The sequence below is a fragment of the Paracoccidioides brasiliensis genome (genome assembly GCF_000150735.1).
Source record: "Paracoccidioides brasiliensis Pb18 unplaced genomic scaffold supercont2.1, whole genome shotgun sequence".
NCBI lineage: Eukaryota > Fungi > Ascomycota > Eurotiomycetes > Onygenales > Ajellomycetaceae > Paracoccidioides > Paracoccidioides brasiliensis.
In genome coordinates, this window is record NW_011371358.1 from 192,705 (window position 1) to 206,239 (window position 13,535).

At 45.2% G+C, this 13,535-nt stretch overlaps 3 protein-coding genes across 3 annotated transcripts; 1 reads left to right on the plus strand and 2 right to left on the minus strand.

Annotated features, from left to right (window-relative positions):
- Positions 1 to 586: 586 nt before the first annotated feature.
- PADG_00060 (uncharacterized protein) lies at positions 587 to 2,062 on the minus strand (the record flags this gene model as incomplete). Its single annotated transcript, XM_010757881.1, has 4 exons — positions 587 to 1,335; positions 1,408 to 1,535; positions 1,607 to 1,752; positions 1,844 to 2,062. 4 exons carry the CDS (start codon positions 2,060 to 2,062, stop codon positions 587 to 589), a joined length of 1,242 nt encoding a protein of 413 aa, XP_010756183.1.
- Positions 2,063 to 2,789: 727 nt separating this feature from the next.
- Positions 2,790 to 8,130, minus strand: PADG_00061 (AAA family ATPase peroxin 6; the record flags this gene model as incomplete). Its single annotated transcript, XM_010757882.1, has 3 exons — positions 2,790 to 3,348; positions 3,432 to 7,206; positions 8,031 to 8,130. The coding sequence occupies 3 exons, from the start codon at positions 8,128 to 8,130 to the stop codon at positions 2,790 to 2,792; spliced, it is 4,434 nt and encodes a 1,477-aa protein (XP_010756184.1).
- A 1,793-nt stretch (positions 8,131 to 9,923) lies between these two features.
- Positions 9,924 to 13,280, plus strand: PADG_11044 (uncharacterized protein; the record flags this gene model as incomplete). The annotated part of the gene is made up of 3 exons (XM_010758348.1): positions 9,924 to 10,038; positions 10,095 to 10,144; positions 13,089 to 13,280. 3 exons carry the CDS (start codon positions 9,924 to 9,926, stop codon positions 13,278 to 13,280), a joined length of 357 nt encoding a protein of 118 aa, XP_010756650.1.
- Positions 13,281 to 13,535: the final 255 nt, after the last annotated feature.

Here is a 13,535-nt window from a genome sequence, read left to right on the forward strand (position 1 = left end):
TGTAGGGAGAGATTGGCGAAGAGGAGGGCGGACTCAAAGTCAGCCAGTTAACCATTTAAAGCACTTTAAACCGACAGGCGTATCCTTTTGAGTTGGGAGGATCCGGGTTTTCACAGAATTGGTGCTTGGGCAGACTTTTGTCGCATTGTCGACTTCAAAGAAGTTGATTATCAACAAAATGCAGTGGATGTTAGCTCACGTGGCGATCCAAATGCAAACAATGCAAACTCCAAAATAATTCTTCTTGAAAACCTATGACATCATCGAACAATTAATTCTACGTTATCATTTTCAGCAAACAAGCACTCCATATGTAGTCCTGTATTTAATCCGCCAGGCCTGTAATATATACATCCCAAAATCGTACAAGATATTCAGCTGTTCCTCAAATTAATGCATTTACATAGTGTTCCATGGATGCCAAAAATCTCTGGCAGCAGGAACGTTTCGCCGCCATTTCTGTCCAAGAAATCCAAAAAGAGAGGAGAATATATCAAGTCAATTTAAAATACACAGTGCCAGAAAACACAGTCAATTTGAGATCGGCTCTGACCTCCAACACTTCGTTCCATACAGTTTAGAATGGCTACTCACTGAAACCTTCAAATCCCTTAAACTCGTCAACGAGCTTCACTCCCGCCTTAATGAAATATTCATCGTGGTCACCCCATGTTCTCGCGGCCTCCTTGAGCGCCCGAAGTGCCTTTATGTAATGCGTATTCTCCGCCCACTTGCCATTGATACACTGGTCACCTACCCAATCCCAATTGCGCCCCTTTATTTCATAATTTTTAATCGCGTTAGTGTCTATTTTGGGTCGTAGCTGTGCGATATAAATTGCCACTACAATTAGCCACCACTGTCGGACAAGGGAGAGGTGGTACTTTGGCGGAACGAAGGGGAGTAGAATGCGAACTGCATGGCTAGTCGTGAGTAGGTGGACGAGGAAGAAGTCGTGCATCTCTGTATCAGATGCGACAAAGATTGCTGCAGCAGCTTGTTGAGAGATTTCAAGTTGTTCAGTAGGGTTTGGGGTGATGGACCATGCTCGCCAGTGTTCTAGAACTGCCTCTTCATTGTGTTTAAAGAGTGTTTCAAGATTATCGCCGCCAGGGTGCTGAAAGAGATTATCGAAACGTTTATCGGTGCGGATTCTACGCAGTATTTCTAGAGGGGAAGAGGTTTGGTACGTAGCGGGAATTTGCAGGTAGGATGGATCATCAAGATATTTGTGCAGATCGTTGTAGCATGTTGCAGCCATTGAGAGCGATTCCATGGCTACGTCTCGGCTTGACATTTCGTATGCATATCCCAAGTGAATGAGTGGATGCCCAACTGCTCAACTTCGTCAGACTTGGAGCAATAAATAAAAATATGAACACGTATTCACAGCTAAAATTCACTTACGGCCTGAGACAAGGCAGTTTATCAGTGGCTTTTTGCCAGAATAGAGATACTTTTCGGCAATCTTCTTCCAGTCGTAGCCGTGACGCACGAGCTCATCCTCGAAAAAATCCACAAATGCTCTCTGGTATCTGGCGCAGTCAGTTATGGATAGAAACATGAGAACACCCGCAATGAGCAAACCGAAAACTGCCCCACTTACTGTGTCTTCCCTAAAAAATCCCTCCAATCATCCGCTGAAATCTCACCAGGCGAATCCCGCCATGGCTCCAACTCCATTGCTTCAGCCTCGTAGAGACGGTTCAGGTGCTCCGCGTCACCGCCAAACAAATATACGGAGGATAGCAGCTAACATTGCAAGTTAGAAATGATGACAACGTAACCAATTCTAGGCTGATATATATAAGGACATAACAATAGATTTCCGATTCAATCTCACATGGGGCATATGATTATGGAAGCGGTCATCGTGATATAGAATCGAAAAGTTCGCATGGTTCAGCTTTAACAAATGTTTCAATGCCCGGGCTGACTTTTGTTGATTTGTCTCAATATCGTGGATCTCGACGGGATCTAAGTTAATAGAGTCGCTGTCGGCTGTAACCGAGGAGAAGAGCCCCCTGATAGACGGTATAGAGAAGGAGAATTGTGAAAACATTGTTGAAATCAATATTTACGGTGTTCTTTTTAGCTTTTTCTTTATAATCCCCCTATTTTTTACCCGTCTACCTTTGAAACAGCCAGAAGCGATGCTCGGGATGGAGCTGGCGGCGGCTCAGAATCGCGCATAAAACTTGGAGATTCCAAGAGTTTTAACACTAGGAAACTAAATAAATCAACCCAAACCGCAACTGTCGTACAATTTTGAAATTAGAATAGTCCAAAAATCAGGGCGTCAGAAAGATAGGCAGTGGATGCCCTAAAAAACATGTAGCATTATCTTCTTCAAAGTCGCAGCTGGCAGATGATATCATCATCCCGTGAGAGCGGTGTTGGGGCTTTGGCAGAAACCAGGCTTGTCACGTGATCGTTCCTTGAGGCGAACGTTGTTATAAACATCTATTTCTTGACGACGCACAAGGGGGTATAACCAAAGATTATCTATTCTTAAACGTACCCAACTCCCACTGTTCAGCTATGAGAATAAAGGGATAAATCAAACAAAAGAAATACAAGTATATATCTACAGATTAACAAACCAAAATTAAGAAATTATAGACAGAGATGCGAGCAAGAACAATACCAAAAAGTCCTGTGCCACATGCTCTTCGATGTTATGCCCCATGCATAATGCCCAAAAATATGCAAAAGAAGTATTGATATACAGATATATAGTTGAAGTTCTAGAAACCTTCCAGCCGACCCCTCCTCTCGGGACCAGAAAGTCATAGCCGCTTCTCAGCCCGCTTGAGATGATCCGTCCTGATCACGTATTCATCATCCTCGTCAGATTCGCGGTCATTGCTAGCTGCAGCCAGGCCATCGGCGACGGCACCTTTGCCCTTCCCCTTTGATCCGTGGACTGCCGTTCCATTCGTATTGCCTAGATCCCCATCACCAACGGAACCGCCGAGGTCATCTTCCACACCCTTATTCTCATCAAAATAATGATCAGCTGGCGAATCCATGGCGCCTTTCCCCTTTGAAAAATTAATTTTATTCTTCCATTTTCCCCGCGTTGTTTTAATTCCATGTTTGGTGCGATGAAGTAATGCCGCGGACACGGCGGGCTTGCTAGTGTTGTTCGTAATGTTTGTCAGGGCGTTTGTTGGACCATCTTCTAGAGGTGCACCAGGCTTGAGCCCATTGACGGCCTCGCCAATGGTTAAAGAAGATGGCGAGTGGTCAGCTGGGCCCTCTGAAATAGTTGGCTTGGGCTTCTTCGCGTCGTCCGTTGATTCAAAAGTACGGCGCACGCGTTCGAAATGCTCAAGTTCCTTGGCGCTATTGGGAGGGGTATTACAGTTAGCATATCTTGTCTTGACGTGAACTTAAACATGATTGAGGTTGGAAAGGTTATTAAATACCTAACACTAGCAACAAGTTCGCTTTTCGCTGCGATGAAATCTTCTTCTGTTACCATGACTGCAATATCTTCCGGTGTCGCAAAATGATCGAAGAAATAGGCCGTCGTAACAGGCCCACCGGGGAGCGCTTTAATTTTGTCGTCCACTGCTCTAGCTTGACGCGTGATAGCCTTAAGCATGGCATCAGAACACAATGCGTACAAATCGGCACCGGTGTATGTAAACGGCAGCTGTTCAGCGATCCGCCTGAGTGAAAGATCGGGATGCAATGTGAATTTTCGTGTGAGCGCTTCTAGAATCGTAACCTGTTTCTCATGCGTATCAGAGACACCAAGGTATAACATTTTATCGAATCGACCGGGTCGGAGCAGTGCAGCGTCCAGGAGATCAGGGCGATTGGTGGCACCGATTACAAAAACTCCTCCGCCATTTTCGTCCCCGCCACTCATCCCGTCAAGTTCAGCAAGAAGCTGGGAAACGATACGGTCCATAACGCCGCCGCTATCGCCTTGATTGCCACGCTTTGGTGCAACGGAGTCCAATTCGTCAAAGAATACCACACAAGGTCTCGCATCACGAGCCCGCTGGAAGACACGTCGAACATTTGCTTCAGACTCTCCGATATACATATTGAGTAGTTCAGGACCTTTGACCGAGAAGAAGTTGAGAGAGAATTCCGTGGCGATAGCTTTGGCGAGCAAGGTCTTTCCAGTTCCGGGGGGTCCGTAAAATAGAATACCACTTCGCTTTTTCATGCCCTTGGCAAAGAGCTCTGGTCGTTCCAGAGGAAGTTGGATGGTTTCCATAACAGCATCTTTAACGTTCGTAAGGCCTCCAACATCATCCCAGCCAACATTAGGAATTTTCGGTGCGCCAATAGCGTCTGCGAAATTTTTCCTAGCTGCATCTACAGCAGCATCGAAATCTTCATTTATTACACATCGCGCAGCGTCTCCACCTGCAGCTTGAATATCTCGCACGATGAGGCTCATTTTCTCATCTGCAGTTGTGGCATTCTCTGCTAGTTTTTGGAGGCGAAGGGTTTTAGCAGCAACTGCCCGTTCAACTACATCGACTAAATCACCGGCAACGAGGGCTGCTGTTTTCACCGCGACAGATGCTAGGTCAACATCTGCTGAAATCCTGACCCCTTGGTCATTGATAACGTTTCGTAAGATACCCTCTCTTTCCCTTTCTTCGGGCGCGGTCATTTCAAGTTCATGGGTGAAAAGGCTTCGAATGCCCTCTGGGACCTTCTCAACATCGGTAGTAGTAGCAATTGTAACTCTTGAGTCAGCCACAATCTCCTTCAATGTTGTAACCATCCTATCAGCGCTCAAAACCTCAATGTGTTGAATCAGCAAGGCAGTGCAGCTTGCTCCGCAAGAAAATGCCCGATCCGCCCTAGCTTTAAGAAAAGCCTCCGTCTTGACGTCTCCGCCATTGGTGCCACCTTCTGCCAGAATATCGTAGGAATCGATTACAAATGTATGAAGTCCAATCTCGCCACAAGCACGACGTGCAACCGTAGTTTTCCCAATGCTCCGCTGAGTAGAGATAAGAAGGATAACAACGGGTTTCATGCCGAGTTGAATTGCTCTAGGGCTAGTTGACGCAGATATAAGTTCCCGAAGCCGTTGCTGAAGAGGAGGAACGAATAATTTAGGAGCTTCAATGACAAAATTACGTGGCCTTCCCGCCACATTACTCGGCTTTGGCAGTGGTTTCACGCCCAGCCAGTACTCCCATCCATTGTTGAGTGTTCCCGGCACTCTACTAATTTCGCTCCCAGCTTGTACCATCCTTGTTGAAGAAGTGTCAATGACAGCAACTCCACCCCATCGCTCATTGTCGGCGCCATCTTCCGATTCCTCTGCAGACGCAGATACAACATGACTAACACGGAACCACGCAACACCCACCTTCCCCGATGATGCATTCTGGGCTTTCAGTTGAGAATCCAGAGAAAACCCAAGCTGGGCTGTGATGTCATCGTCATCACCAGCATCAGGACCCCGGGCAGATGAGAATATTGCTTTCCCTAAGAACTCATCAACACTTATACCAATGAGATCCCCACTTTTGACCAGTCGCTGTTTTGATTCAAAATAGTGTTTCAATCCAGCAAAGAGGACAGGCTGTAGAGTTCTGTCCATAGAAAGTGGAGTGGATATTTTCAGAAGGGTAACTTCCTTCGCAACAGGAGGTTGTTTGGATGAACTCGATTTTGGCTGTGCAATCCCAGATCTTGAAATACCATGTTGAGATCCGTGAGGTAACATGGGTGAAAGTTTTAAATATTTAGGATTTTCCAGGTTATTTAATAGAATCGGAGGGACAAACACCGTAGGAGTAATCCGATGGAAAGGCATCTGCGATATGCTAGATCGCCTCGCTGAGGACTGGCTCATCGAGTATCGAGGTTTGGGAGACGTTAGGCCCGGCAGTCCGTAGATTTTTACAGTCCTCCATGTTATATCATTAGTGTTATCCATCCGCCCGTTTAGACTATCGAACTGTAGAGAAGATAACATATTAAGTTGAGGCTCCTCAGAAACTTCAATTCTAACCCAGTCACCTGAAAAGCAACCAATTTTAGTGAGAGTGTGAATATCCACAAAAACAAAAGAGTCAGAGTCATCAGACTCTCGTGGCTTGGGGTGGAGAACTTCATTGGGTATTCTCTCTAGGAGCCCTTCTGCTCGGAAGATTTTGCCCATACTTCTTCCTGCACGCGCAGTAGCGCTCGTAAAGCTGGAGAGCATCGACCCTGGGGTATGCACATCAAATCTCTTGCCACCAGGTCGTGGGGTCGCCGATGTCACGGCTGAAATTGTCCCTGAAGGTTGCTGAGGAAGCTCTGGGGCCGTTAATGAGATCATATCGTCCAATGAATCATCTGAAGCTTCACTGTAGCTTTGAACCGAAGCTTCTGTACCAGACTCCTCAGGCGGTGAAGTACTTTCCATGTCCGTGCTGCTCAGTTTCTCCTCTGCCGCCGAAAAGAACTGCTCATTGGACGTGTCATCTCCTTCATCTTCGACCAACTCTTTTAAAAGAGCACAACCAGGTGATGGTAAGTTCTTGGAAATTCGAGATTGACGGTGTGGTTTTGTTTGAACAAGAACAATTTTAGTGGCAGGTTTAACCAACCCTTGCGCCACAGGCTCACAAAAGGAAATTTTAGCGGGTGGGGGTGGTGCATGGGTGATTGGATGTGGAGGTAGCTGTAGCGGTAGCAAATCCCCTGCATGTAATACCCTCTGGGTTGAAATCGCCTCTCGAATCAGTCCCACTAAACGCTCTTCTCTTTCAGCAGCCGTTTCCTTTTTCTCGTTGGTGGACGTGGCTGATAAGGATGGTAGTCCCTGTCCCCTGATCCTCAGGCCATTCGTTCCTTGTGCCCTCGTACTGAAACCGCCGCCAAATTTACTTTGAATATCATCGACGTTACTGAGTAAATGACGTTCCACTGTCACATAGATAGTATCCAAGAAAAGCGGGACAACCTCCAGGACATGTATTTCGATAGCTCGCTGACTTGATATTAAGGTGCGTGTTGGGTCAAGCGTTTCAAGGGTCTGAACAAATGACCGGATGGAGCCGCTAGAGGCTGGAAAATGGGCAGTCGAGTGGGATAGACGCGCAGTTTGGGATTTGCCGGGACTCTGAAGGCGCACCGGTATAAAAGTCCATGACAGATCCTCCACTGGAAGTTTAAGAGGCGACCATGGAGTTATGGCAATGTATCGTACATCCTGCGATTCCGCTAGAGCTGTTTTATCATTAGCACAAGTGCTCCATATCCAAGTGAATGTAATTTTCTGCGGGCCTGGATAAGAATGACGGGAGCGTTGCTCTACATGCCTTCGATAGTCGATTCAGGAAACAAGTCAGCCGCCAAATCATCTGACAGAACACCAGCATCTCCTCGCAAATGATGGTCAAGGACCAATCTAGCAGACACAGGGTTCTTATTGTGCAGTCGCCGTTTAAGCCGGTCTCTCCACCGGCGACGGTTTAAGTTGTCAGGAGCATAGGATATGGACTCCATTGCACCACTCTCCTTGCCCTTCACCATTCGCTAAAATTCTATCTGCAATCCAAAAAAGAGTAATGCTAAACGCAACATGTAATGCCAACTCAGGTAAACTGGACACGAGAAGGAGATGCAGGTTGTGGGTGTTGTCTAGACAGAGGAACAGCTGCGGCGCTGCCGATGAAGACTTGGCCAATCAATAAAACGTTGGTGCCGGTCCCGATACCGAGGTTCACCCAAAGTCGGCCAATCCGAAAGCTTGGACCAACGTTCAAAGTAGTTATCAGCATCGAGCAACTCTTCAACCCATTCATTTAAACAGACCAGCACTGCTAGCTTGAGAAAGGTAAAGAACGAGGGAAAACTGCTATTTCAGTGGAGTGATGTTATGATATCATGAGTCAAATACCCAAATTGATGAATTACTCCAGCTTTGCTCTATAACTAACAGCCTAGATTTTAGGTAACTAACTGCTTGACCCCTCTCAAACAACATTCTCCTAGTAAAATTCCTTGGTGCAAAGATGGGAACCGCTAGCACAGCCTATCAGCGTATTTACTCTCCTTCTCCTGGTCTGGGAGGTTGATGTTAGCTTCCTTGGTGCCCGGATTGAATCCAACATTGGCGTGGTCCCAAGCACCGTTCGAGTCGCTAGACATGGTTTGAAATACTGTGTAAAAGTCCAACGGCTTAATATCACAATTTCCAGCCAAATGGACTGCACACCCCACTCACTGAATTGACTTGAACGTTTCATTATCGCGATTTTCACTTCATGACTCTCGGTTGTCTCCATTACCCAGCGCGGGTGGGACAAGCGTACTGTCCGTGCATCATCAAGACTAACCTTAACTTTATTACTACATGAACTGGACACACCACACAATCAGGGATTAGTTACGGCCAATCTAGGCGCAGATATGCCTTCCAATTTTGCAAATTGATATGAACAATCAATAGAGCCGTCTATGACATCATCAAAGCTCAGGTAAGGTAGTTAACTAGCTCTTAGGGTTAAATTGACATCGTCCCATTGGACAATTACATGCGGAGAAAATCACGCTATGAGGTCCAGGGTATAGCACCCGGCTCTGGAATGGCTATTCAGAAAGTGACAACCAAATTTTAATATTTGACCCTGGCGGTACGCATTTGACATATGGATGGGAGGGAAATTCCCGTTCCAGAAAAACAAGTAGGCGAATGAAGGAGACTTCAAGCTGTGGAAGACCTGCCAAGACTAGACACCACAGCGTTCATAGAGGGCGGGAATATCCAGGGAAAGGTACTGAAAGACAAAATCATGGAGGTTAAAGAAACTACTTTCTTGGGGGTATATTGTCACTACGATAAAGCCCTCGCAGCTTCACTTCCGTTTACGGTCTTCCCTTCGAATCCTGAAGCAGTCTGCCTTTTATTTCCTCCAGTATTCTCGGCTAGTCACAGAGGTGTTTCGTGATTGAAAGCCTTTCAAGTTGTTTATATTCCAGAGAGTCAAAAATACCATCATTTCGATAATCATCGAACTGGAACTAGCTGCCCAATAATAAGCCTTCTACCTACAGTCCAATATCCGGCCGCCAAAATCACACAATCTTACCTTCATCACCATCAATTCAAGAATTTGGGAAACGTTTCATCTTTTCTCAAAAAGGGAAAAACGCAGAAAAAACTCAACAAAAACCCCCGAAAGGGCAAAAGGGATTTCAATTGTATTCTTCATCTTCATCACACACACCTGATGAACTCCTGCTTTTGCTAGGATACGTTTAAACCAACACAACAACTTTGCAGGATGGGCAATGCATCCAGTGGAACCCTGAGGATGGCATCTCACTGGCTGGGATGCCGCTCAACAGAACTCTAACCTCCTTTCCACCGATGTTATTCGACAATACATCCCAGCCTGCGCATCCTTAGCGCACGGATAATTCTTACCCCAATTCTCAGTATAGTTCGCAATCATCTCCTGGTTGCGCTTCATTCTGAGAGGGATCGCCGTGAGAAACATGTATCCACGTATTGGGATATTGATGGTGCCGCGAAGTGACACTCGGGCTGAAACTGAGAGAGGGAAACTCTGCTGCAAAATATCTCCAAAGCTCTATAGGTGCGGTTTGAATGAGGGGACCTACTATGTACATAATACGAAAGACAGCTAAATGAGCAGATATATGGGCCGGAAGCAGGAGTGTCCACAACATTAATTAATGTGTTGAACCATCGGATTTCTTACCTATCTTACCTAGGAATATATATAACCTGGAAGGCAAATCCGGGTAAAGTCGATAACAATACAACTGCTAAATACACATCGGTTTCTTTAGTCAACAGGCGCATCGAGGAAGGAGAACGATTGGGTAAGCTTTTTACCCAGAGGATCTAGTGCATGGCTCCTAGTGCATGGTTCTGGTGATCTACGGTTGTCTCTTCAGATGGTGGGCGCTACGGCATGTCCGTGAAAGAAGGTGAAGTACAAGGCATGGCTTTCGATGACAGTGGGCGTGCTAATTTGACCAGTATTCAGGGTCAATTTAACAAGCTGATCGTCAAGGCTTATCTTTATGGTATGAAGAACATTTGTAAAAGATGTGGCCAATGGTAAATTTTGACAATGATATAGTGACTGGCAATCCCAAGGGGGGGAATAAGAGAGTGAAATTTGTTCCCCAGGTATGTAGGAATAACAAAATGTTGTCTGACCACTCCGTCACGTGACCTAGTTCCCCCAATATGGTGTTGGAGCCTAGGCTTCCTATTATGGACTAGCGCACCGCACAATCGTATATCCTGAGATAGGATACCAATACAACCACTTCAGACGTCCAACATATGGTCATTCTCGTAGTTAGCAACCTTTGAAATCAATCAAGCTTGCCATTCTGTCAAATGTTCTATTACCCACCACTTGATGAGTCCATACTCCATAGGGTCCATCTAGAAACTAATATCAGATTGGATCTTTTTCTATTCATAGATCTATGATCATTGGCGATACCGAAATATATATTTTAGTGCCATCAATACCCCCCAGTTGAAACGACCATACCTTGAACGGCTACTTGTGTATTCGTCATCCTGTCCTTGTTTCCGGTTGTTCATGTATATCTCCTTCAGGGTTCATTATCCACCAAAACAGCTGTATTAGGGGTCCAGATATCCATCAACGGAAACTAAATAATTGTAAGTTTCAGCTCATTCGGCTGACTTTATTTATCCCTTCAATTTTGGATAGATTTCTTGACTTGCACTCCAAATGCTCTTCCCTATCTCCTCGAGCAGAAGAAATTGAGTCTACCCGGAGTTAGATAAATATATATGCAAAAAAATCCACACCTTTGCTGTGAGGAACAAGCCTATTATTAGGACGATCATATGAATCGTCTCGTTTGCATAAAATTGCAAGTTTGAAAATGAGTAAATAAATAAATAAATAAATATAAAATATAAAAACTAATAATAATAATAATAATAATAATAATAATAATAACAAAAGCGGCAATTCATCCATTGGGATCAGTGGTTTTGTGACAAGGTATGAGCATGCATGCATGGATCCATCGGAAAACCAGAGGATGGTTTTGAGCCTAATGCGTTCCAAGAGCCAATAATCATGGCGCGAAGGTTTAAACTAGCTGAGATTGTCGGCTGATATTGCCGCAACCATGGTTCAGGCACGGCTCCGCGGGAGGGGAATTGGGTGGATGCTTTTGTCTTCTGGGTTTTTTACTCCCGATAAATGCATGAAATCAAGATTGGGATTGGGCGAATGTTGGACCACATGTATAGTAAATGTTTGTGATTATGCCTATGCGGGGCGCTCCTTTGTACATTATACAGATACAGAGACAAGCACGGTCTCCATTTCTCCGTTCGGTATGTTTACTTTTTACTCTCTAGTACTCCGATTTCAACTGCATACTTTCAGTTGGAGGAGTGGAATGGGGTCTATAAACTCGGGCGTGCAACGCATTGTAATGTGCGCCACCGCAGTTACAGTTATCCTTTGCGCCCAACAATCGTCACCTAATGATTAGGTTTCTACGGAGGAAATAGCGTACGAAGGATTAGTTAATTAACTCGATTGTTCTACGGTTAATAATCTCATGGGTAATATTATCATATAATCCAATAATATAGAAGGCATGTGGCGGATAATGAGGGTTTGAGTCGAACAAAGAAAAAAACGCCTTGCTGACCCCGGTAAACCGCAAGGGAGGAGGTGTTGATTTATTTCATAGACCGAAGTCTTCACTGCGTAGTTTACTTTTCTTTGTTTCCAGGGTAACAGTGTTGGACCTGGATAATTTTCTCTCTTGGTTAACGCAAAGCCCTTGCCAATTGCCAACCATGAGGTTGCTTGTCCTCAAGGGGCGAGCGAGATTCGGAAAATCGAAGAGATTAACTATGCATGAACTTTTCAATTGTTTTTCTTTTCTTTTCTCTTCTTCTTCCCCCTTCCATGTTAAAAGAATTTTCATCTATGATCAAGATGTCAATAAGGACACGACTTGATAAACCAGATATCCTTAGCGCTGTTGCCGGCAACAGGGTGCCATTTGCTGAGGCGGTGAGGGGAGCTACGCGCGGTTAACCTCTAATATGATGCGGAGACTGGTTTTGTGAGCAATGATGTGTGAATCGCGTGGTCTCGCGTGCTTTTTATTCCGTCGTCAGAGTCGGGTCACGTTGCATGCACGTGTGAGTTGGTTTACTGATAAATCCCTGAGCGGGTATTCGTGGGCTTATGAAGGAGTGTGCAACAGGATGATACATAGTAATATGATTTCGGTTTTTTTTTTTTTAATGACGTTTTATTTCTTTTTTAGTTTGAAAGTATTATTTACTCAAAATTCAAATGTCGTTGGGTCGATTAAAATAAAGGTGCTCGCGTCCAAACGATGCCAAGGTTAATGACCCAATTATGCAAGCGGGTTTCGACTCACCCAATAACCGGCTGTGTCATCCTTGGATGAGGCTGCCAGCCCCATTAGCTCAAAGCCGGGTCCCTTCGGTGTTCTATCATCAAACCGCCGTACTTGGTTGTTCATGCATGTTGAATATTGATGGGAAGGAGGAATGCATCCGGAGAGAAAAATGGGGGCCAAGATGCGTGGCGTACAGAGCACCGTACAGAAAGCGGTTTTTGGTCCTTGGAATTGTCTCTGAAATAAATCATTATAATGGGGTTTTGGTGCTGATGCCAAGCCCAAGAGACTTTTGTTGACAAGAAGCTTCCACAGTCGTTTGACCACGGTTAAGTTTGGGAATGCACACTGTGTTAGGGTGTTTGTGGGAAGAGAGAAGTATGGATCCCATGTAATCTGGTCCTTGGCAATTTTGAGCCTCAACAACTTGTTGTATCACGCTAACATAGGGGAAGAATTCCAAAGTGCATAATGCATACACCGCAATGTGCACGGAATGTCGTATTTAAAAGATTTCTGGCTTAACGTCTTGACCAGCCTGTCAGGAAGACCATTCGATAAGCTGATAAAGTAATAAAGCTTATTGCTAGTTAGACAGCGCAAACTTGTCTCGGTTGGGAGTTTGGGGGTCTATGAGGGATGAGGTATGAATACGGCGTATGGTATGGAAACGACTAGCTTCAAACCAGGCGGTGCTCAGCGTGGACACCGCGTTTTCTGCTGCGGAGAGCTGGGGTCTCCCACCAAAAAGGACGTTGAAAGAGCGGCTGAAATTAGTGGGAAGATTGGTATGGGGGACGTATGAACTGGACGGAGATATATTTGGGCAGCTGCCATTAGGACCCCCACGAGGAGCGAGAAAGGGGGCTAGGGGTATTTAGGGCTTTGGAGTCAAGAGGAAGAAAGATAGAACCTAGACGAGACCCGTCCGTGGTTAGATTGTTCGGTTCCAAGAAATATGCTGGCCGTTTCATGCCAACATGCTGAACTTAACTGAACAGTTGACGGATACCTTGTGTATATTTCCAGGAATTCTGGCACCTATATGCATTAAGGGTTGTTTTTTTAGTGTTTTTACATTTTACAACTTGTTGAATAAGGGAAGCCAGAAGATGTCTCAGGGACAAAATAATAAT